General features: G+C 30.0%; 2 protein-coding genes across 6 annotated transcripts; one reads left to right on the top strand and one right to left on the bottom strand.

The window, feature by feature from the left end:
* On the bottom strand, positions 1-16114 carry LOC105250417 (endoplasmic reticulum aminopeptidase 1). 5 transcript variants are annotated; one of them, XM_025406276.1, is made up of 15 exons: positions 15631-16114; positions 12781-13779; positions 7439-7594; positions 7245-7324; positions 6393-6489; positions 6219-6301; positions 5945-6147; positions 5644-5824; positions 5232-5475; positions 4472-5049; positions 4154-4385; positions 3603-4008; positions 3366-3508; positions 2921-3276; positions 1-2809 (listed from the first exon to the last, which is right to left on the bottom strand). In XM_025406276.1, exons 2-15 carry the CDS (start codon positions 12923-12925, stop codon positions 2651-2653), a joined length of 3063 nt encoding a protein of 1020 aa, XP_025262061.1. In that variant the 5' UTR covers positions 12926-13779; positions 15631-16114; the 3' UTR covers positions 1-2650. The 5 variants fall into 5 exon arrangements, with proteins under 5 accessions (XP_025262061.1, XP_025262067.1, XP_025262069.1 ...); XM_025406282.1 differs by having other exon boundaries at positions 7439-7591; XM_025406284.1 differs by lacking the exon at positions 15631-16114 and having other exon boundaries at positions 5232-5457; positions 12781-12925.
* A 1293-nt stretch (positions 16115-17407) lies between these two features.
* LOC105250455 (high affinity copper uptake protein 1) lies at positions 17408-18113 on the top strand. The gene is made up of 4 exons (XM_011256555.2): positions 17408-17490; positions 17574-17707; positions 17774-17830; positions 17915-18113. Exons 1-4 carry the CDS (start codon positions 17482-17484, stop codon positions 18111-18113), a joined length of 399 nt encoding a protein of 132 aa, XP_011254857.1. The 5' UTR covers positions 17408-17481.
* The last annotated feature ends 3585 nt before the right edge of the window (positions 18114-21698 follow it).

Below are 21698 nucleotides of genomic sequence, written 5' to 3'. Positions count from 1 at the left end.
CGATTTAATTGATTTTGTTTTAAGTAATCGAATGATTGAAGACAATGCAAATTAAGAAACTGCGAAATATATATTTATATATAATATTCAAATATCGTTATTAAATCCAAATAATTTAGATCTAATAACGGTTGTAATTTTGATTAGTAAATACGTAAGTTATGAACAAATCACGTATACATTACATGAGTACTTTCGAATGCTATGAGAATGTAAAATAGGCCAATCGATTTGCAAGTCGTATAAATCGGCGAACAGACGCTTCCCTAAAAATCTCGAAGCGACTATCATTTGTTAACTTTTTAACAAGAGAGAATATTCCTTAGTGAAAAAATACGCTATTTACACGTAAGATATCTAATTGTGCGTCGATTCATTAATTCGCCGTTTGGAGTGTATCAAAATCTACTTAATGGAATAAAATGATTAATGATGTCGTTATTTACAAATTTTTGTTCCATCCTAGGAAGTTGTATACCTATGTATTGGTATAGATACGTGCCCTCATAGCTCATGGAATTGTAAATCTTGTAAATGAATTACACGTAGAATTACACGCGCCGTTTAGTAGATTGATCTAATAAGAAAAATATTAATTATAAGTATTGAATATTGAGAAAATGCCATTTTTAGTGGATATAATAATGGCAAGCACGAATGGCAGTAAAGACTCATTGTAAGAAAATATTGAAATACATCGTGTTCTACGTTGTGTTCAAACGTGACGATGAATAATAAAATGTGTTTTATTTAATTAACAAAGTGCATCATTACCTAAATGTTTACAATACTATAAGAATAATTTTTCTAACAGCAATAAGAAATATTAGAAAAATAAAAATGAACATTATATATGAGAATATTTACGGGCAATTTGACGTTCGGAGCAGGAATTCATTTCGGCTTTGCTCTCTCTGTATAATTGTTAAATACTTTGCAGTCTCCTCGCGTCTTTGTGTATTCGTATATGCGTCCATTTTTATACAATACAATAGACACCTAGATTTCTAAGCCTTAATCATAAAACGTTAAATCAATTTATCATTAAAGCAATTATAACTATAGCTAAATATTCGTTAATATATCTCACTATTTTCCGGCGTTTATTGTCCAAGCAGTTAATTGTACGATTAAAAAACGATAAGCGGATCGAAATATAATAGAAACTTAATTGCTTCGGGCACCAATTGTATTGCACAATTTATACACGATTTAATTTAAATTAAGATATATTATCGTTAACCAATAAGTATTTTTTAATATGAAATGCTAAAAACGGTGATGTTTAAGAATTCTCGGATAAGTTTTGCGTCAGCAGCTAGATTCTTTACAAAGTAGTCCATCAAACATAGCACATACGTCTCTCTTATACTAATGCACACCATACATATATAAAGCGTTGTTTAGATTATACAAATTTATTCACTTTTTCATAATAAAATATCCAATTTTCTATTTTTATGCTACTTCGCGTGGAGAACACTCAACTCCACACGAGACGTATCCTGCGCCTTCAGCAACTCTCTAATAAACACGAATACGCGACACTCACGGAGTACATCAATCTCTTTTTCACATTTAATTCGTATATACATCCATATGACTCGCGGCTGGATTTTCCTTTAACGTCGTCTTGTCTCGATTTTCTTTGGACGGTGCTTGTGAGACACAGGCACAGACCCGAGCAATTTAGCGTATCACGCCTCTTTGCCGTACATTGATATGCTACTTAGACATGTGAAACGATCGCTCGTACACTCATGATAATTCTATTATTTCTATATAAACACGCCTGCAATATCGCAAGTTTTACACTTACAGTTTTACTGCAATTTTACTTATCTATGGGCCGTAAATAAAGCCGTATAATTAGCGTTTTCTTCGACAAATTTGTCGCAAGCTCAACTCTCCCTGTTAAAGTAATAATTTATTGGATGGTTCATAGGAATGGAGTTTAGACATTACGTGAAGATGATATTACTTCATTTGTTTGCTCTTTGTTATAATAAAATATAGTAGACTTGGGAGACTAAAGTTTATGTTTATAATGTCAATAGGCGTACGTCGTTAGCCCTTATTTGCCGAACGTTAGGTCAACGACTACCCTAGGAACAACGAGGTTTCCGCTTTCATTATCTCGTTTTATACTTATTGTTAGTGATCCGATCGGCACGCGCTGCGTGCACGATAAATAAATACTTTCGAAAGTGCGTATATATAAATCGGTGTATAATGTATTACATATAAACAATTCGGCTTTATTTATGCTCGTTAAGGGACCCTTCCTCGGAACAGGCAAATTATGATAATGAGTTTTGTACAGTAACGAGGATATCTTTTCAAGGAAAACAATTTGTTTTCATTTAAGAATTGTCGCCCTTTAAGTTTTATGCTTTGCCTGAGGAGGACGATCCCATAACGAAGCTGACGGAAACGGTTGGCTTTTGATCTGCAAATTTATATCTAAGATGATGATTGAGATTCTTTTTATCTCCTAAATATCAAGAGTCTTACTTTTCGTAGGCTGTATCACGTATATCTTAGGGGTATCTCACGTACAAATAAGAACGAGTAGAAAAATTGGCCATAGTGGCATAATGGCTGAATGCTCGTTGCGATTCATTTTTGTTCCATTTCCAACGAGCAAAGGTTAACTCACATTCGGTTCGGCGAAGTATTTCATGAGCCAATCATTCACACTTTTCGCATTTATTTTCACCCAGTGGATGTTAAACTTTACCATTTCTAAGCTCTGTTGCAGGGCGCGTTTACCACTGCGGACGTCATGTTGTTTGAAGAAGTCCGAGACCTGAGAAATAACAAGATATTTTTAATGATAATGCGAGAATTTTAAGAAAACAAGCATTGATTGATTTGTTTCTTTTTTTTAGAAAAATAATTTTTTAAAAAATTCTCTTACTTCGCGATAATCATATTCCGTGATAAAATAGTCGGGAACAACGTTACGTATGAGATCGCTTATCGACAGCGATTCATTTACGTATAAATCTTCTATTTGCGGCCAATAGGCTTTAATATGTCGCCAGGCGAGATAATGTCCGTGCGGATTGCCAGCAACAGAAGTTATGATAGTATTAACATCTTGCGCCTTAATCAGATTTCGATTCAGTGAAAAGCGAAGATAAAGTTTGAGTAGCCAAGGATCCATGGTAGCACCTAAAGCTTGCAACATCATTAGCTTTTCACTTTGAATTTGTGTCTTAAGATAAATTTCCCAGCAATATCGCCAATCAGCTTCTTTTCCAAATTTGACACCTACAAATTCATTTTCATTGTGCTTTATGTTTCTATAATTATAATCACGTTATAAATATTTCCTGTAAATCATATAAATATTTTTTTACCTGCCATATAAACGATATTACGTATATTGGGTGCGATAGATTTGCCTTTCGATATCCAGTCTTTAAAAAGACTCTTTGCAGATTTCACAACATCTTCCATCTCTAGTTCGATAGCGGATTTCATTACAGTGATTCTTAATAATCTACATTAATATAATAAATTAATTTGAAATTGTTTTGTTTAATGCATTAGCTATTGGATATATGTAAACAGATATGTTTAAATGCTATACCAACTTTTTTAAATGAGATCCTTCATCTTTCCAGCCGATAAATCTCGTAATCGGACCTAACAGCTGTTTAAAGAATAATATATATCTCTTGTATGCTTCGCTCTCCCCTAATCTTTTCTTCCAAAAACTTAAATATCGAAGCGCTGTCTCCCACGGTGCGTAATCTGTTTCATTGATAAGATAAAGTGAAAGTTCCAGCGGGATTGAAGCATCGAGCTCACCCGCATCGCAAAGCGCAAACGCGTCGTCGATGAGACTCGCTCTATCCGCCGGACTAAATTTGGTATGATTCTTCAATAAAGTCTTAATTATCGACAGCCACATCTCCTTTGGATAATTAACTCGATAAAAGCCTGTTTGGTTGATGTTGCACTTGATGTAATCGACGTCGCTCGGTATTTCGAAAGACGCTAATTAAAATAGACATCTATTTTAATTTCTTTGTCAAAATGATATATTTTATATTGAATAAATATATAATAATGAATAAATATTACATGACACCGAATAAATATATAATGCATAATTTTGACATAATCGTTCTGTATATATTACCGTTGGTCATATTCATCCACGCTTCCAGGTGATCCGGAGGCTCTTTGTTTGTATAGCAATTCAACGGAACATACCACTTATAGTCAAAGGGTGACTTGGGCTGCAAGATGTTTGTTCTGTTGTCTCGTGGTGAAGTGAGGAATCTCTTCTGAGTCGCCGTGATAGTATCGCCATCACGAATGATATTTACAAGAGGAAAGCCCATTTGTTGAGTCCAAGTGTTCATTATTGTCTGTCGATATTTTTTTAATTTTATTAAATATGCGCAATGAAATCGTGTGTATACGACGTAATAATATTCCTTACATATGTCCTTACTTTTATATCGAGCTCAGTAGTAGTAGATGCATTCTTCGTATGTTTTGTGAAAACCGCCCACAGATCGTTGGTGTCTGTATTTCCGTATGCGTGTAAATTTAGATAATCGTTTAAGCCACGTTTGAAAACACTCTCACATAAAACTCCTTCTAGCATGTAAAGTATTGAAGCGCCTTTATAATAGCTAACTGCATCGAATATGCTTTCTATGTCGATAGGATTTTCAACGGGCACGCTTATTGGATGACTGTTAGCTAGAGCATCGAGTTCGAGTGCTCGTTGCGTTTTGTATAAAATGAGTAAATCCATCATGCTCCATTCGGGCAAGATGTGATTCACGCCTTTATATTCGAAGAAGGTCGCTGCTCCTTCGTTCAACCAGATATCATTCCACCATTTCATCGTGACGAGATTGCCAAACCATTGGTGAGCTAATTCGTGAGCCATAAGGACGGTCATACGTTCTTGTATTTCGGTAGATGTTTCATGTGGATCATACATCAAGAATGATTCTCGAAACATGATTAGGCCCCAATTTTCCATAGCAATAGGCACAAAGTCGGGAATTGCTATCAGATCTAATAATAAAATGATGATGATAATTATAATAATAATGATAATAAATTAAAGATAAAAAAAGGGAAAGCATCCTTTTTAAACGTGATATATTATAAAAAAAGCAATACAAATAATTTTTAAATAACTTTATGTTTTTTATTATACTTATTTATATATACTTTATGCTTTGAGTTTTATATACCTTGCTTTGGCAAAGGATAAGGTATGCCAAAGAAAGATTCAAAGTAATCCATAATACGAGCGGCAGTAATCATGGCATATTTTGTTTGTGGAAGTATATGCGATGCGGCGTATACACTCACAGATGTATTTCTCTTGGTTAATTCGAAAGCTCTTTCGAAGTCACATACCACAAAGGCCACCAAGTACGTTGACATCTCTACGGATTCTTGAAAGTCGTCGCGTAACTGAGAAACAGTATTATTCTAGATCAGGTTGATGCAAATGCAGTCACTCGCAGGCAATATCATAATTGCAATATGACGTGAATTATTTATGATTGGCAGTAAAAAAAGTTAATAACACTTTCAAAATGCTAATTACGTGGCTTGTGCATTAAATTGCATCGTTATACAACAAAACTGCACACTTACAAGATTTGTGCCCAAGTAAAATCCGGCCTCCTCAGTATTTATCACTGGCATGTTGCATAATGAAATATGGAATCTATCCCTGTATATCGATATCTTAAATTTGGCTTTAAATTGTGGCTCGTCGAAACATGGAAAGGCCATGCGCGCATATGTCGGTACGAAATAAGTTGTGGCCAAATATCTAGAAATTGAAAAAAATATTCAGGAATTTAGCTTAATTATTAGTTAATTAAATATATTATATATCTCGAAAAATGTATTTACAATATTCGAGAAAGAGAATAATTAATTTCGCAATTACCTTTGTTCTTTCTCAGGAGTAAGATAGCTGCTTACATAGAACCCTTTAAATTCAGTGGAATTCAGCGTTGAATTAAAACTCAGAAATAACGTATAATTATTTTTTTTTCGAAACTTGTCCTCCAATTCCAGATACAGCTGTTCACGCTTTGGGTATTCGAGTAATTTCGCAATTTTCATTTCTTCCTGGCCATCTTTGACTATCTAAAAGCAGATTCTCAAAAATTTAAAATAAGAGCAAACATTGGTAACATCAGCTTTCAATTATGACTTACTTGTTCTTTTATTGTCAAATTTTTACAATGGAAGACAATAAATTTGGTCTCTTCATCGACATAGAATTCGATTGTGACTCGTCCTGCAAATAAAAATGAAAAATTTATTAAATAAAATAAGAAGGAAAATTTATTTCACTTTGCATTTAAACATATAAAACTATTTACATTTACCTCTAAATTCTAAGGTGGTGAGATTTGGATGCATTGTAATATTGTACCTAGTAGGATGTGCGAATAAAGGTAACCTTATGTTATCCCATGGAAACACCTGCAAGATTTCTCATTGTATTCGATAATCTGCGTGCGCTATCTTGAATAAGTTATTATGAAATAAATAAATGATACTAAACAGTAATATATAAATAAATACACTAACAGTAATAATGACAATAAACACAGAAAGAGAGAGATACATAATGTCATAACTATATCTGTTGATTGATTTTCCGTCATACTACATCGTATTATATATGTTTGCCTCATTTTTACATATTTAAATCTAATATTTTAAACTCTTTAATTTTTATACTTGTAAATATATGAATTTAAAAAAAAATTTATTAACCAATTAATTTATAGCTAATATGATAAAAAAGTCAGTATTTATAAATTAAACAAAGTTAAATGTGAATAATTTAATTAATAAAAATTGTAAATAATTTAATATCGCTAGTCGAATAATCAAAGGATCATTGAAAAATTGTAGTCGACCAAACTAGCCAAAAAATTGAGTTTATTAGTACGACGTTTCGATCATATGGTTGTGGTCCTTATCAAGTATACACGCTGTAATAATAATCAGAAGGCAAGCACTAATGGTAAACATGTAAGACAACGATGTCGAAACGTCGTATTAATAAACTCAATTTTTTGGCTAGTTTGGTCGACTACAATTTTTCAATAATCCTTTAATTAATAAAGCAATTTTACTAAAATGTGTGGAATAAAATCTATATAGTTTTTGAGTTTTTAATATTATTATTATTAATGTTTTTATGTGATAATATATCGAATCGATAATACCTCTCCATTCTCCATTCGAGGCACAGCATCTATTTCATCAGCTATAGTTTTATTGGACTCTTCTTCGGGACAGATGCAGCCTAAAAAAAATTAATAATTTGTATAATAAATGTAACAAATACGATTTTTTACAAATTAAATTTATAAATAACATTTGAATATAATGTTAAAACGAAGGTTTGACATTTAAATACCATTTCGTAAAGGTGCTAAAGCGATGATGAGTGACGTAACGAGAAGTACTAAGCAGCAGATACAAAGTACACAGTAAGTCTTTCTTTCAGAACACCTAACGACTTCATTCGCGCGCTCGTAAAAATTACGTCTGTGCAATCCTGCGTTGCTATCTCCTGAAACAAAGAATTTCCTAAGAAAAGGATCACCGCTGTTGCATTATTGTATCATACATACATTCGTTATGTTGTTTATAGTAATTTTATCTATATAATTGAGATAGATGATTTTATCTATATAATTAAGATTATAGTGATTTTATCTATAATAATTGAGAGGATAAATTTTACAAGTTGTTGTTGATATACATATAATTTGATAATTTTTATTTATTAGAATTCTATTTATTAACACATGTTATTTCTGCATAGATCAAAATAATAAATACAATAGATAAATAATTTAATATAGTATTAATGTTTAATTGTTTTGTATTATGTACTCTATATTTAAAAAATAATTACTTTTATCTGCATAGAACTCGGTTTATATCATTTTATAAATTATAATCGAATTATAATTTATATCGCAGATCTTAAAATATCTAATATCTTTGACTTTATAAGTTTGATTCTCTCGCAGCTACAGTCTTGACCTGAAATCAGGTTGCTACACGATTATGTATAATAATGTTAATGCACTTGACTTGATTTCTATGAGAACTAGATAGGCAATACTTTCAACGTATTATATTTTTTATAGTTTTATATTTATATTTAAAATGATTTAAAATAAACTAATTCAGTATTTATTAAAAATATTTAAAATTGAGCAAATATACGTATAAACACACACACACAGTGAATTATATATTCGATTACAAATTATATATTCGATATTATATCTACATATTTTAGATATAAGAAGTTTATTTTATTATATTATCCCCTTGCAAATATTCTCAGAAACTTCTTGTTGTTCAAATTAGTTTTTTATGTATTGCAATAAATTAAAGGCGAATATAAATATATATATATATATATATATATATATATATTTATATATAGATTTGCCTTTATACGAGTTAATTATTTTAAAAATAATATAAGTTTAATTTTGTAAATCTTAAGAACAGAGAAAAGTAATTTCTTATGTATAAATTTTTTAATATTCTATATAGCCTGTCAAAAAATTATATCATAAATATGTTTAGTGCGTGGTATTTTTGAATATTCTGATAAATAATATTCTTTTGTTTCTTCTATAAAATAATTCAGTTGTTATATATTGGAAATTGTAGTTTTTTAAAAATGAACTTGCTTAAAAGAAGAATGAATCATTTAAAGTGGAAATTTTATGTGTACATATACATATATATATATATATATATATATATATATATATATATAATTTTTATATGTGTGTACTTTTGCAATATTTTATTACATAGTCACGCACACATACAGGCATACATACAATACAATCATCAAACAATATTATCAATCTTTTGCACATTGTATCAATAACAAAACCTGTCAACCCCGAAGGTAGTGATATAAGCGCGTGGGTGAGAACGAGGCGGGCGCGCTTTAATTCGAGAGATCATAGGAAGCTTCTTATTGATCGTGCGCACGTGTTTCTCGTATAGCCTATTCACAGTCCAGAAGGTTGTAAGTCGGCCACCTAGTCGAGCTATTCTTATGGAAAAGGAATTGTCTGAGTGTAACACATGCGCGTTAAAAGCATCAAAGAGTGCCTCGACGACGGACACGTTAAAAAGCATCGCATTCTAATTCCCAGCTAGCCATCTGGATAAGGAGATCTCACCTGTCAGAAAGGCAACATCATCCACATCCTGCTCGCTCATGGCGAATCGATTCGGCGGCGGTCTCCGATGAACGTGTTCTTTTACCTGACCGTCTTTTGAGGCATAGGCGACTTTTATAAGCGGCTCTCTCTGTTCAGCCAGTATTCGTGTGGACGCTTGATCGTCGTCTCACAGCTTCTCCCTTAATTGAGCTCTCGCCACTGGACCTTAAAGGCTCGATGATCGAGAATTTTGATTGTGATGGACGGCGTTAAAAATTTAATTCACCGATAAATAACTCGGATCGCGTAGTGCTGTTGTAGTTGTTCGAATTGCATCAATTATGATCGCTTCAAAACTTAGGAAGTTTGCTATCGGAAAATCCGATCGTCGTGTCAATAAAGTGGAGTAACGTGATCGAGTTTGGCCGCGTTCACCTTTTTTTAAATGCAACTTTTAATCGGATCGCAATTGATAATCTCAATCCTCTATCGATGAGCCATAACGCGCGCGGGACACGAACGCGCGAGATCCAGGGGAGCAACACCAAGGGGCAAAACACAGGTAGCGGCGCGTAAGCCGCCGTAAATTCACGGGACTTAATTGGCGTGGATGCTCTGATTCGTGCGTAACGCAGGCGTTTCTGACGTATCAAACACGACCGGAATCAGGACTCCATGTAACACTATCGCCGGCAATGTAACTGCGTCAATCCTACCGTGAGAAACTGCCGGTCCGCGAGCTTACGAAACCCGAACCAAGTACCCCGACACCATCGGCGAGTCTATAACGCGCGACATTCCTTGACATTTCATTGGCATTAAAGCGTGGGATATAGCTACTGCAGAGTTAGGCAGAAATGGCGACTTTCCAAACCCCCTGGTGGCGGATTGCATTGGTAGCGGGGGTGGTTTTGCTGGTCCTCGTCAGACGAGGGTGGTTTGGCATCATAGTGGCGCCATCCATGATTTACCCTCTGCAACCCCTTTGTGGTCCACTGAATGATATTGATATCAGCTGTGGAAGTAGTTAATCGTGGTCGACGCGTGGATGTTACTTTTATTCGCTCGATATTATAAATTTGCATTAGACACTGATCTAATAATCTTCTTAGAGTTTCTTTGAAGACAAGAACTATTTCTGAATTATACTGATTTGATGAGTTTGATGTCGATTAAAAAAGCAATATAAATATTCGATTGCTATATGGTAAAATTAGAAAAAGTATAAAACTACGTTATATATTTAAAATATTGCAGTACAGAAATTTTATATTCGAGAAGCAAAAATATTACTCCTACCTTTCCTTTTCATTTCTTTTTTAAAATCCTGGAAAAAATTATTAGGCCAACTCAATTTTAAAGTTCGTGACGGTGCACATAAGCATTTCTTTCTTTATCGTGTCCTAGATCAAAAGAAACATTATACATATTACTTATGACATTATATTACTTATAACATTACAGCATATAAAAATTCTACAAATTCTGAATTATATGTATATGTATTCACAAATTATGGTAAAAGTTTTTTTCAACAATTATTAATATTTCAATTTTAAAAGAATGTAATTTTTCAGAGAGTAGCAATTATGTTCATAAAATAACTTTTTTTAATTTATATTTTAATACATATGTCGAAATATTGTGCGATAATTAAAATATTATGTATATGATTTAATTTTTTTATCTGTCGTTTTAAATTGTGATAATGTAAATGTATAAAAAGTTTTAAATATATAAGAAGAAAACGAATACAATATATATAATTATAATACATTATATGCGAAATCTGACTCTTTTGAGATCAAACTTGAAGGCCAGAATGAATGGATCAGAATTTGTTAGAGGGGTATCGTATCGATTTTCTCTTCTCTATGCAACCCCTCTCATAATCACATTATGTTCAGTCTACTGAAATAACATTTGTACTTTTATTTGGAGAAAAGAAATATTTTTGATGAGTTCTACGGCAACTTAATTTTAATAGAAATTAAAAATTTGATTTTCAAAAAGGGATAACTTATTTCCAGAAAAATATCAATTTTTAAAAACAATATATGTATAAATTAAATAATATGTCTTTTACCAAATTAGAATTGATTTAATGTAGTAAAAAAGACGCAAAATATCGATTGAATTAATTTAATTAATTCTATTACATAATAGATTACTAACATGAGCTTTAAAATTAAAAGTATAAAAATGTAACTTCTTCCCCTATATACTGATTACTCTATCTCCTTTAAAAATCTTATAAATTCTGAACTTTATTGTAGAATTCTTAGATTTATGTCAAGAAGCCAATAAAGAAGAACAATAAAATATAAGCTCTTAAACTTTCATAACATAGCAGAACGATAAAGAATTTATCAACGTGATTAAAATATAAGGGAATTAATTTTTTAAATTAACAAATTAAACGTTATGTATGAATGACATTTCTAAAACGATACATTTACGAAAATATCTACCAAAGTTTAAAAGCTAATAATATGCAGACTAAAATTTAAAGATTGATGAATATTGACGGGAATAGAGTGTCTATAAACAGCTGAACTTTTGAACTTATGACCCCTTGAGGTTTCGTTCTCGCTGTTTCCTTCCGATGAAATTTTTCAATTGTAAAAAAATAGATGTTTTACAAAGTAAATTATTTAAATAATAAATTATTCAACATAGTAGAGCCTGCTTCAAAATATATTTTGTATTTGGTCAAGCGGGTTCCGCGACGGTTCCGAGACGAAACACGTTGAAACATTCATGAACTTTCTGGTTGGAACATGTTCGTCGAAGTTACGTGTTCCGAAAAAATCGACATTTTATATAAACGTCGATATTTTTCCCAGTTACTTTAAAATATTACTACTGCGTAGTACAACTTCCAATAATTAATTAAACAAGCGAGCAATAAGTAAAAGAAAAAAATTAAGATATATTAAATTACAACACACATACACACACACACGCGCGCAAATCCAACGCCTTTCTTCCGTTTTGATAATATCTATCTTTAGATTTTCAGAAGTTAATTTTGAAAATTTTACATAGCGAGAGGAAATCACGAAGAGCATCAATTTGCGAATTTGAATACATGCAAGTTTAAGTGGACACGCGAGAGCATCAAAAGAGAACTATCTCAAACATCTTTCTAAGCAATATTCATATATATTCAGAATTTATCAAATTTGAATAATATAGTCACTGAAGTCACGTGAGCCAAGAACACGATTTACATAAATAAGTACGGCAAATCATGCGAGCCGATATATACTCTGTATAATCAAATATAAAACGTACATACACATAGACATACAATTTTTAAATTAATAATTTTTCTCGAAAATTTTGCAACTTATCGATGAAATATATTCTATGCTTTTTACTTGTTGCCTCATTAAAAACCAACTTTTCGTCAGTTTTGATAGATATCACGTATAAACATTTTTTTATACGTAATATATTTTACATAAACATATCGAACATATACATACTTTAAAATATTTACATGCGAAAATTTAACGAGACTTAACAAAATAATGCATGTTATACATACCTAAATCACATGTTTTTCTTGTCTGTCTTAGCGGTGCTTTTGCGTCTTCTGTGGTGTCGGCAGATTCGTTTTGCCTAGAGGCCCTAGATAGGGGCTCCAGTTGGATATTCTCGCTGCTATCCTTTCCTGAACTTCCTTTCGGCATTTTATTTCTACTTGTCTATCCTCGTTTCTATTTTCAGCCGACTTTTCATTCGGCAAAGTCGGAACTACGCGTGGAAGAATCTTCTTCTTCTGTTTCTCGATATGCTCTGTTCGTCAAGTGACATATCTTGAGATTGCACTAATGATTGGCGCCTTATAATTATTTTTACATTGTACACTTAAGAAAATAAACGTAGAAATCGTAGACCTTTTCTGGCATCTTTAGATATTTCTTTTCTATGACAATATCGATCGCTCTTTTCTTATGCTGGATGTAATGCTTATGTCGAAAATTATATCGAGCTATTTTCACTAATCGTAGCTCTCAGTTAAGGCTTTATGTCGGCACATTTAAGTCTGTACATACACAAACATTTTATCAATAGCATTGGTCCCAATATTGCGATATGTTGCGTTTGCGACATAAATAATTAACTCCGTCAATATGTGGGAGGTTTCATATATAAAAATGGTCGACGAATGTGATGTGGTCTGGCAAGTGCAATAAAATATACTTGCCGTTACTGAGGTAGTGCACTAACTAATAAAAATTAAGTCTCCAAATACTTTCTTTATACGTGATCCTATCTTGATTGAAAATAGAAAGATCTATTATGAGGTTGCTATTCGGAAGTCTTGTTTTTTCGGAATCAAATATATGTATCTCCGTACACAATGTAATATAATTATATGTTAAGAAGCTCGCAATATGTAGATGTGATGTATTTTTTTACAAATTATAGACAGTAATTAATCAGTCTTTTATTCCATATCTGATGTCGTTGACTAGTTGTGAACACGACGCTAATATATTTCTCTTTGTGGAAAGTCCGATACAGTTCAACCAACTTAAATCTGCAACATAATTGAGTACACTTGATTATAATTTCTAATTTTCACTCGTAAGTTTAATAAAGTTGTTTCGAAAAAGATATTGCAACAGAGGCAAAAGAGTTATTCTTGTCAAGCTTCATTGTTGGATCAATACTTTCAGAATAAATATCTATTCTTAACAAGAAGAAGTGAATAAAAAAAGTAAAAAGAATATTTATAATAAAACATTTTAGAATTTGTCTTTATAATTTTGATGAACATTGCATTTATATGCTCTTTACTATAGTTTTTTAAATTATAGTGAAGTATCATTTGTATTATTTTTCTTATTTATTAACTATGTTCTTCTTTGCGTAAATATCGAAGTACAATTTTCATAATTTGTGATTTCATATGTTATATATTGAATCATTAAAACTTTATTAATATTTGGATTAAAGTTTTAACGATTCAATATATAACATATAAAACCACAAATTATGGAAATTGTACTTCGATTTACGCAAAGAAAAACATTCTGCAATTATTTGAGAAACTGTTTATTATAAATTTGTAAAATTATATTTTAGAATCACGTGTATTTCAACAATTTCTTCAATATAGAATTTCTACAAATATGATATATAAATGACACTTATTTTTGTCGAACAGTTACACAAATAAAGAATGAGATTACCAAAACGAGTACTAAAATTATAATTAATTATTATTATAAATGGATGTATAGTACTGTGTCAAAAATTACGCAGAATTTAAAGGCATTTGACTTATGTTAATGTTTATTACAGACATGCGTACGCAACTATAATAGTATTCATCCAACTTGTTACGTAAACTCTTGTGTTAGAAAATTGTTTTGTTTAGTAATGCATTGTATAAAATATTATGTCTTTTTCAAAATAATATAGAAAAATATAATTTTAAAATAAAATGTAAATAAATGTTAATAAGCGTTAACGATTTTCTGAATCTTTTTTATAAATATATTTATAATTCTTTTAAAAAAAATAAATAGAATTATGAAACAAATTACATAACATAGGATCAAAATTATTACTACAATATCGAATGATCAAAAAAGTTTATGCTATATTTGTTCATGCATTACTTACGCAGTTTTTAAGAATTAGAAAATTAATTAATATTTGAAGAAATAAGCATGCCTCTTTCAATATTTTTTTTGCTTTTATATAATAATATATTAAAATTATCTAAATATTATTATATAAAATATATATATTATACATAAAATATATATATTATACAATTTTTTTCTATTTAAATATCTATAGAATATGTCAATTATATTATAATTTGTATTTTTCACTTGCATAAACTTATTTATTGTTTTTTAAAATTGCATTATGCAGTACACGCATACATAATCAATAAATACTTCATTTAAAGATATATTGTTATTCTTTTATTATAAAATTTTTAACAAACATTCGGGAAAAAAACGATATAACAATAAGCGAGCAAAAATAAACAAAAATTATTAATTTTAGAAGACTAGAGTATATAAATGCAAGCAGACGTTATACATTTAAGGTCATATATAGATGTTTAAGAAGATGCGATAAACAGTGTATCTCGCAATAGAATATTGACTCTTTAGCAAAAGATACGTCTGAATAAGAATGCTAATAAATCTGAAAGTGTTAAATACCAATAATTCAAAGTCCATAATAATATTTTAATTATTAATTGATTATTTTCTAAACGTTTATTGCTTTTGCGTAACATATCGCAATACAAATGTTCTAATTTTCTATATAATACAACTGGCATATGTAATTGTGATAACTATAATTATTAGTTTCATTTGTATCATTAAATTGACGTAAAGAAAAGAAAAAAAGAAGCGCTTACCTTTCTCTTACGTCCTACATCAATTAGAGCAATCCGACATCCGTTTTGAGGAGAAATCTCTCGCCAGGGTCGTTATTCATCGCGGTTAATTACAAAACGTCGTTACACATTCTTCCTCAACGAACGCAGTTTTTTCTCACTCGCGATCCAGCCGTTGCCTCGTTCCTCGATAGTATCGACACATTTTTGACACTCTGTTGCCATAAGTGATCAACTCATTAAGCTTGCGATCGCTGTATTGTCAACATTGAAGTTTCACCATGAAAACTCCCGGAATGCCGGCAGCCCTCGCAATCATCCCCAGAGGCTGCGTCGCGACGCTCTGCGCGCGATCTGTTCCTCGCTACAACGATGATGCACCCGCATCCGACGCGCATCGCCGTCGTCTTCGACGGTGATCCGCACGTCGCGCACGTCGGCAGGCCGGGGTTTTCCTCGGCAAGAAGTTAACGACGTAAACGGCCGCACGGTAGGAATGGCACTGAGAAGTGGAAGCGCTTCGAGGATCGAGCGTGGCTGAATTTCCGGACGCAGAGAGGCGCGCCGGTCAGGATCAGCTACAGGTTGCGCCCGTCTCGTTCACGCAGGGTAGGCATCTTGGCTGATCGCCGGGCGGTAAGGGGTGGCGATGGTAGTGGCGTATGCACTTGGGGGAGAAAACTGGAGAGAGAGAAAGGGGAGAAATCGATTTACTTAACATCCAGAACTCTTTGGCCCTTCACGACCGGGAGCCAGGAGGGATTTAGCTCGCCGGCGATATCATGTGTAGTCGCGGCACGAACCGAATCCATTCGTCGATTTCGTCCGGCGTATGTAACCACGAGCAGTGCCAACATGTATCATGATGACGTTGCAATTTAAAACTTGAATCTTAGTCGGGAAAATGTTCATAAAAGCATCAGTGACGTATGAAATGCGAATTTATTAATAATCGAATTGCTTTTCACGATATAAAATCGATCGAATTTACTATTAATACAGAATGGAATTACATGTTTCGGAAATTCTTTAGACACATGTTGCATAAGATATTACAATATGCATTCTGGGCAACTTTCGACTGCTATTTATCGTCGTGAGAACCTTCTACAATAAACATCATTAGAAAGAGATAACTTTTTTATATTAATTTTTGTATATATATAAAGACTTTACATTATGTTAAAAAATTGGACAATAAAAAAAGTAAAAACCAAGAATATATATCTTTAATATATCTTTAACGTTTTGTTATAATTTTAAATTTCTTTTTTCTTAATCAGAAACTATATAATGCACATCTGGTGACATCTTTAGGATTTTTATAAAAAAAGAAGTTAATAAAAATCAAATATTTGGATTGAATATATCGAATTTTTATAATTCCTTGCGAAAGAGAAAATATAATTTTTTCTTGTGCATAACAAAAATTAAAAATAGATAATACAAATTGTACAATTTGCTATTATTAGGGGTGAGTAAATAATCTTTTTTTAATATTTTTCTTTACAAAATTGTGTATATTGAATATTATAATATTGTTTTAGCATGATATTTCACCATATGCAATTAAAATTATTATTATTATATATGTATCATTATTTATGTTTAATAATAATTAATTAGAAATTGTCTCAAAGAGAATTTAGTAATAAATGTTTAATCCCACAAGTTTAATCATAAATTTAATATAGATAATTAATAAAATGATGACAATAATATTTTTTAAATATATATTAAAATATTTTTGTCCGATAAACAGTTTAACTTCCGTGATAAGTATACGATATGATATCTACGATTTGATAAGGTTACGCGACAATTTTACAAGTGCATTTTAGCTCTTAAACCTCAGTAATATTCTAAGACAAGATGCAGGGTGTAAGAATTGAGATTTTTACTTCGCATTTATGTGCCTGTTTCATGTATGATTATCATAATTACAATAAATGTGCATCTTGTAGATGACATTCCATGGCGGCATCACGGAGACGATTCTGTTTAACGGCTGGCACATAAATAATGTGTCAGGAATGATTAGTTCCGTCATTGGCATTATTCTCCTAACTGCAATATACGAAGCACTAAAATCTTATCGGTGAGTGAAATATTAATTATACATAAAATAAATGAGCAATAAACCATATATATATTTGTATTGTAGCGAATCTCTTTTCGCGCGCACGGCATTCCTTAGGAAGAACCAAAGAGAATCTAGAAAGTATGTGTCTATGTGCATATAATCTTTATTATTTTTATAAAATGTTACAATTTTAGCACAATATTTATTATATGTTTATTACAGTGCATTATTGTTCTCCAAAGTGCATTTTTTTCAAACGTTTTTGCACGTGATTCAAGTAGTGCTTGGCTATTTTATTATGTTTATTTTTATGACGTACAACTATTGGTTTTGCATTGCCGTCGGAGTTGGAACAGCTGTCGGATATTGGTTATTTGCGTGGGAAAAATCTAATAATGACAATACAAATTGTTGCTTATAATTATTTTTAAAAAATTGAAATTTTTTTGAATGATAAATTATATCAATTAATATATATTTTGTAAAAAATCTAATATTATAATATATATTCTTATATATATTTTTATACATATCTTTGTAGATATTTTGTATATATCTTTGTGGATTATATCTTTCGAGATTAGTTAATATAGTTTTTTTATTTAACTAAGAGATATAATATAGTGTATCGAGTAAAATTCTAGCATTAATATTTAATATAGTAATAATCTTACGAAAAAAAAAATATATATATATACATACATACAGAGTATAACTGAAAAAGCGTCCACGGAGTAAATAGCGTTATTTCTGATTAAAAATCAAGTCGAAAAGTCCTGAGCCATTTTTTTCTGTAATGCTTAATGAAGCGGTAATTATTGAATAAAGTTACGCCAATAAGCACCGATCTTTAGCCTCCTTATCGAAATTTTCTTTAAGAAAACGTTTTTAATGGAAGAAATATGATTTTTAATGCAAAATAAACTTTTTCGTATTATTACGATACATAAGAATATTGCACGATAGCGGCATGACATAGCGCCGTAGCGACGGAGCGCTCACGCACACTACCAGGCGCGCAGCTCACCGACGTGCGCCTGTCTAAAGGTTGGTGCTTATTGGCATAATTCCATAATTACCGCTTTATTAAGCATTATAGAAAAAAATGGTTCAAGACTTTTCGACTCGATTTTTAATCAGGACTGTTTGCTCCGTGGGCGTTTTTTCAGTTACACCCTGTATATATATATATATATATATATATATATATATATACATATATTTATATTTATATATTTAATTATAAATAAATAAATATATATTTGTTTCTTTCTTTTTTCGTAAGATTATACTTTACTATTAAATATTAATGCTAGAATTTAACTGAATACTCTATACTCTATATATATATCGCTTATCTGCTTTATATATATATATATATATATATATATATATATATATATATTGCTTATCTATTCAAAGAGGACATAAGTTAAATTAAAATCAAGATATATGTATAGTTTGATATTAATTTAACTTATTTCTTCCTTTAATAGATAAGTGCATATCTATGGACGACTTTTTACGATCGCAACCAATTGGAAATTATCACTAAATGTTATCTAATCTAATCTAATTTATTCGTCATAATGATATCTGTTTATTGTGATCTTCATGAATTTTCACTGATCTTGAATATTTCACCAGTCGTCGAATAACATAGAAATATTTGAGACGATGGCGGACAATCGAAGTTGTACTTGTCACATGGAATCAGAATCAAATGAGCATATACAGCAATTTAATTCAGTCCGTCATATTGTTTTCGGATGGGACAGATTTAATTCTATAATTTGTCTAGTGCTATTAGTATTTTTCTGCATTTGGTGTATAGTATTTTTCAATACATATGAAGCGATACAAGATGATCATCAAGATCATGATCATCATAATCATAATTGAAACAAAGAATGGGAAAATATAGTAATTATAAAAAAAATGTAAGTATTTAATAAAATTATTAATTTTTAATAAAAAATTTATTATCAATAATAATTGTAAATATATGCATACACATATCATAATTTTTTTGCGCGTTGATTTGTCTAAATTTATTTGTTCATATTTATTTTTCGACTTTTGTATTAATAAATTGGTATAATAATTACACTATGTATTTTACTAATAAATTATATTTATAATTTAATAGAAATATAACTAATTAAATTTCTTTATTTTTCTATTTAGGTAAAATTAATGAAGAGTAAATTATCGAATTCTAACAAAGAAAACAATTGACAATAAACCAATAGACAAATTTTTAAAATTTAATTTAAAGTTTATAAAAAAGTATATTATGTATTATATTCTATATATTTTACAATTATAATAAAGATTAAATAGTAGAAATAGAAATTGTCTTAATTAATTTCTACATATATATAATGATATTTCTAATAATATAATGATATCTAATAATATTTCTGTAACATTTTTCATAATAAAATTTTAACGAGTTGTGAAATTTATAGATACTTTGGTATCGTAATAATCCATAAGATAATTTTTCAGATTCTACACAGATTAAAAGTCGGTCACGTTTCTAAGAAAAGGCATTTTAATTATTTGATCAACCAAAAAAGTCTATCGCTATGAATAAATTCGACGACTGTTTAAATAAATCATGTTATTAATAAGAGAATTCGCAAAAAAAGAGATAAATTGGTATAACGAAACATATTGTGAATTACATTGACGTGTTTGTAGTTATATAGTACATACATACATACATATATATATATATATATATATATATATATATGTGTGTGTATATATATGCAATATTTTCATTGAAATGTTAAACACAATGTTATTCATATATACACAATATTATATAATATATTTATATATAATTTTATAAATTCTTTTTACTTGAATTAATAATAATAAAATACTGTTTAAAAGAAAAAGAACTGTATAAAAATTTCAAATGATCTTCAAACAAATGTTTTTAGTCTAATTTTTCTCACTTGTTATATATATTACATATTAAATATCGAAAAAATAACATTTATTATAAAATAAATATAAAATGTTCAAAATTTATTATAAAATCAATATATAATATATGTAATATTTACACAACTATGTGGTTTGCTTCAATTTTTTTAAAATGATCATGCTTCATCTTTTTTAAAATGATATAATATTTCCATTTAGAAATAAGCTACTTCGTATTCGTTTACGGTATCTTTTTCCTATCCTAAAAGTATCAAAAATTACATTTGGGAATTGTAAGCCCCAAGAGGAATGTCATAGTTTATGCCCAACCCATTTGAACGCACGAACGCATTGGAAATGGACGTTCGATACGAGGATAAAATGTGTATTAAGATAAAATAATATATATATATATATATATATATATATATATATATATACATATATACATATATATATTTATTTATATTTATTTATATATGCATTATTTATTTATGCATTTTGAATTTATTTGAAAATATAATTAAAATATTTGAAAGTTTATTTTATTTGAGTGACTGACAAAAATAATATTTTTATATTTTTCTATATTATTTACATTATTTAAAAGTGTAAATAAATTTATCACATTTGTTCAAAGATATATTAGCGCAAATAAATAAGAAAATAACTACTATTATCATATTTTTGTATGTCTTTATTATTCTTTCATTAATTTAGAATAAAATTTTCTAGTTATTTAATTAATTCAAATGTACTTAATATATTAGCTATTTTGATACTATTTTTGTAATTTTAATTCTTTTAAATTACTGCATTTAGCTGTATGCATTAAATTAATGCATACAGCTATACACATGTTTAGTATAGAAGCACGAAACGTGCATCACCGTGGGATTAATGCGAAGGATAGTCATGATTAAATGACTATGTACAAACAGAATGATGTAAGAACGATGTTTCTCGATGAATTTGTACATATATCGAAAATTTTACTCTATGTTAATCTTTCTTATCGAGCGACATTAATTGCGTTATATAACTAAAATGATAGCCAAAGTTACTG

This window comes from Camponotus floridanus, unplaced genomic scaffold (assembly GCF_003227725.1).
Source record: "Camponotus floridanus strain SB8 unplaced genomic scaffold, Cflo_v7.5 scaffold1, whole genome shotgun sequence".
Lineage (NCBI taxonomy): Eukaryota > Metazoa > Arthropoda > Insecta > Hymenoptera > Formicidae > Camponotus > Camponotus floridanus.
This window is presented reverse-complemented; position numbering and strand designations above follow the sequence as displayed.